The sequence below is a fragment of the Triticum aestivum genome, chromosome 5B (assembly GCF_018294505.1).
Source record: "Triticum aestivum cultivar Chinese Spring chromosome 5B, IWGSC CS RefSeq v2.1, whole genome shotgun sequence".
Classification (NCBI taxonomy): domain Eukaryota; kingdom Viridiplantae; phylum Streptophyta; class Magnoliopsida; order Poales; family Poaceae; genus Triticum; species Triticum aestivum.
The window spans coordinates 368,042,407-368,046,922 of NC_057807.1; the positions used below are offsets into that span (position 1 = coordinate 368,042,407).

The 4,516-nt window shown below is 45.9% G+C and overlaps 1 protein-coding gene across 1 annotated transcript; it reads right to left on the reverse strand.

Moving 5' to 3' along the window:
- Positions 1-673: 673 nt before the first annotated feature.
- On the reverse strand, positions 674-3,261 carry LOC123111902 (uncharacterized). The gene is made up of 3 exons (XM_044532782.1): positions 2,539-3,261; positions 2,382-2,454; positions 674-2,145 (listed from the first exon to the last, which is right to left on the reverse strand). The coding sequence occupies exons 1-3, from the start codon at positions 2,717-2,719 to the stop codon at positions 1,998-2,000; spliced, it is 402 nt and encodes a 133-aa protein (XP_044388717.1). The 5' UTR covers positions 2,720-3,261; the 3' UTR covers positions 674-1,997.
- Between the last annotated feature and the right edge of the window lie 1,255 nt (positions 3,262-4,516).

A 4,516-nucleotide genomic window follows, 5' to 3' on the forward strand; every position in this document is an offset into this window, starting at 1 on the left:
ACTCATCGTCTGGATCCCAACACCAATACACTTGGCCTTAGGTAAATAAGAATTCTCTCATACAAATAGGCAGGTGACTGCCAAAAGCAAAAGCACGAAAAACGGTCCAGACGCATGAAAAAAACAGATCCGACGGCCGACGAAGGCCGAATCGGAGGAGCCTTCTGGAGGTGAGTTGGCTAGCCTCATTATTGTTTTAAATTTATTAATTTATCACCACCTGAGGTGGAATTATCATTCTCATGCTTCATGACAAAATGACCCATAATTCTTTCTTGAACACCATGGTAAAAGGCTAATAATGTTTAGGCTGAAAACTTGGTGGTGCAGTAAGAAAGATCCTAATTTTAGATACACTACATGTACATTAAAAATTATTTTGAGAAGTTGAACTAATAGTTTAAAAATATACTGACTAATTACATACCCCTACCTACGGAGCTGCAACCAACAATCTCAATTTTTTAGTGTATACATACATGACGTGTCACATTCAAAATTGAGGTATACTGCAGATAACCCATTACATTCATTAGTGTATCATATTAGCAGGAAGTCCCCACCAGTCTACAGTTTCCTCATGTAAAAAAAATAGTGTGCCGTTTCCTTTTGCCAAAAGATCGTCTATTCCCCATCTTTTTTTCAGAGTTAACAAGCGGTGGTATCAAACAAGTGACAAATATAACAATATGTTACAAATTTAACACCGATCACACATAAGCATATCTTGACTCAAACATAGCATCCAACAGTAGTTTAGTACACACTCGCCCAAATCAAACTCTCAAGACAGGACATAACATTAAAGTTTGACAACACGCGACACTTAGTTCTCGGTACTTAAATTCAGAAACATGAAATAACAATGACAGGCAGTGTAAAGAGCAGTATTGTTGCCATCCCCCAAACTTCTAAACTTCAAGCTTCATTGCTTCTGCTCCAACGACCAGCCAAAATTATTCAGAACCACAACCAATAAAACAGAACGTCTAGAATATGAAAATTAATTCAATTGAGTTGATCATATGGGTAGATAGAATCATAAAGGAGATTATTACATTGATTCGCATCAGCAGGGTCAATGTTAACAAGGATTCTGGATGTGTTATTTGATGAATAAAACAAAATCTACATGTATTTTGTACACCAAGTTTATTACACTGATTCAGAGCAGCAAGGTCCTATAAAAACAGTGAATTCATGGTGTTCTAATTGTGTAACTGATATCTAACTAAGAACTATATTCTCATATTACCAAGATGAATAAAAAAGAAAAGTCCAACTGAGAGGAGCTGCTTCTCATAAAGATCTAAACAAATGCCAACCAACTTGATGGTCCATCCTAAAAGATTCTACTTTTTCATGATAAGCAGGTTAATCGTGCACAAATAAGATAACTGATATTCCAACAAATGGCAGCTAGCTTTGAACTCCACAAGATCTCTAGTTTTGGTTGCAAGGCTGTCACAAGATCCCTGCAGTTTTAGTTTTGGTTTGGTTGCAAGGCTGTCAGACTCGTACTAATTTCAGAAGTTCAGATATAGTAAAACTCTTACTAATCCCAGAACATCTGAACTGCACAAGAACCCTGTAGTTTTAGATAAAACAAAGCACAACAGGACTATCCCTGAAAATGGAATACAGAAGGGCCATTTTCCGAATGATACAAGTACTATGCTTCTTATCAAATTAGCTTGTAAGTTCTCAGTTCATGTGGTAGAGAAAAGGTTAACTTATCCTTTATGGTACATATTGTATATGCAATAGTCTCTATACTTTAATTTAATATTTATCAATCGTTAGAACAAAAGATTCACATCTATTATCTTCATTTATGTTTCATAATGGATTGCAAACTAAGAGTCGTTATAAAGTATTTGTTGGTATCAAAGAGGGAAAGTTGTACCACCAATTATCAAAAGCACTTAAATGAGGTCACCAAGGTGGGAAGGGAGAGAGCGAGGGAGAGAGAGAGAGAGAGATATCGTTTTGTTGGGCTAACAGCAGGTTGATGATAGGTGGAGGCATTGGGATTCCAGGAAGCACCACCTCCCAGTACATCTTTGGCATCTCCACGGAGTTTGGCATCCCCGCCGTGGCCGCATCGGCGAAACTCGCAAGCCAGACTCTCTCTCCTCCAGTGAACTGCGTGCATCAGAGAATAGATGGATAATTTTAAAAAACGAGAGCTTGGGTCTATTTTACATAACACAACTGTAACCTGTGAATAGAAACATGATGACCCCAGGTTGCAATCAAGGACCAGCAAATTATAAGAATCTAATAAAATGAGTAAAAGAAATTACATATTGACGAAATCCCAACAATTAAGAAATCCATTCACGGTTAATTCACAATCCCAATTAGCATTATACTCCTACCTCACAGCCGAAACAGAAGTGGTTGCAGCACTTCCATACGCTAGCACAGAGCATCCAACTATCAGTCTGGACCCTGCATCCACCCGAGCAAAAGCAGGTCAAACAAATTGAGAAGGGCAAAAGGAGAAAACTTCGAACAGGCTGCAAGGACTCGTACCTGAGACGAGGAGCCGAGTGAGAGCTCGTGCACCAGCTGCAGTCATCGTCACCCACCCGCTGAGGTCGCCGTCCGCTGTACCGCTATATGAGCCGGCTGTCGTCGAGTCGCGAAAGATGGTGTCGAGCGCCGGCCGTCGTTGTGTCACCTCGGGATGCCGATGAGGCTGAGTGGCCGACATCGAGTGCCTGGTGAGACCAGATCCCACGAGGTGTGCACAGCCGAGCTCCGAGCAGCTGCTCCCCCATCGCCAAACTCCTGACGCGTGCGCAGCCTGAAGCTCCGAGGTAGCCTCTCCCCCACAGCCAACCTTGTTGCTCTTTTGCACGCCCTGTCAGCCTCCTGACCCTCCCCAGCTCACCAGCCCTCGACGTGAAGAAATCGCCGCCCCTGATATTCCACGGCGATGACCTGCGCTGATCTAGAACCATCGCATGCGACGGCGCGAATCCAGAACGGTGCGAAGCAGCTGACGGAGCCAGCGTGCAAGACCTCGATCCGCTCCTTCCGTATGCTGGCCTCGCTCGCGTTGCTCCTCGGGAAACGTTGTTGTGAGGTAGGGCGGTCGGGAGGCCGGCGGCCGGAGACAAGGCGTTGGAGGAGACGAAGCAGCGAGAAGGCGGATTGGTGGCTGGCGAGGAGAGAGGCAAGGAGAGGGTGCGATGCTCGGGATGGGAGGGAACACTAGTTGCGCTGCCTGTTCAGCGCTGCAGCAAAAGCGAACCCCCACACCCAGCCGCAGGACCCGACATGGCGCACGGTACGACGCATGACCCGGCTCTCTCCAACCCCACACGAAACTCAAAAGGTACGAACAGAAACAATCCACCCACCGATGTGTAGGACCAGCATCTAACTTGGCCCACCGGTCATTGTGCGGAAGCGCAGCCGCATGTGTGTACGCGGCAGCACACCTCTTTCCTCTATTCAAACCCAGATGAGACGCAGACGAGACATAATTGCACGGAGTCGTAGCAGGACGAAAACTCACTGGACCAGAACAACCCTGCCCACCGATGTGGGGGACCAACGGCCAACGCGGCCCACCCGTCATGGTGCGTCCTGCGGGTGTGTAAGCATCAGTCCATCCTATCCCTCCTATAGCCAACCACAGGCAAGACACAGCTCCACGGATCCCTCACATGAACGAAAACAAAGGCAAGGCACAGACCCCTGGGACCAGCAGCCAAGACGGCCCACCGGTCATAGTATGGAAAGGTGGGAGCGTGTGTGCATGCTTCAGTTCATGTCGTCCCAACCATCACAGACGACTGTGCGTGTTTTTTTGACTTCACATGGATCCGCGCGCGTTGTTGGAGAGAGGGCCAGCACCGCGTGGAATCCCTTTCTTACTGTGTTGTTCGCCTGCTCCTTACTGCCACACGGGTCCCGCAAAGATCGGCCCGCATGTCATTTGCCCTGGGTCATCCTGTGTGTGTTGTTTGACCTCCCAAAGTCCCAAGCGTCCCCCCCCCCACACTGTTTGGGTGGATGGCGCGCCTGCTCTCTCTTTAGCAGCCAACAATCGCGACATGCGCACGCGACACATTAGGAGAGGGCCTCCGCGCACCCAAAAATAGCTGACCCAGGCTATCGTGGGAGAGAACGAGCCCACCAGTCATTGGACGCTTGAAACTACAGCGAGGTAAAAAGAAACGACGCAGATCCAACGTTCCAAAATAGTTTGAAGACCAGATTGATCAGATCCAACGATCCAAAGTGGAGGAAATCAAGGAAGCTTCGTGGAGGAGGGTCGGCTAGCCTTCTTTTATGTTTAAATATATGACATATATATATCCAGTGTAAATATTATCGGATTAATCCAAATGGCCAAAAATAAATATCCATGAGCTCCTAAAAATATTTGTTTGAATTTTACCTCTGACCAATATTTTCAGAGAGCAACATGAACATTTTCTTGGACCTTTTTGGAGCAATTTTTATTTGGGTCATTTCCAAAAAAATGATTCTGAGGGTT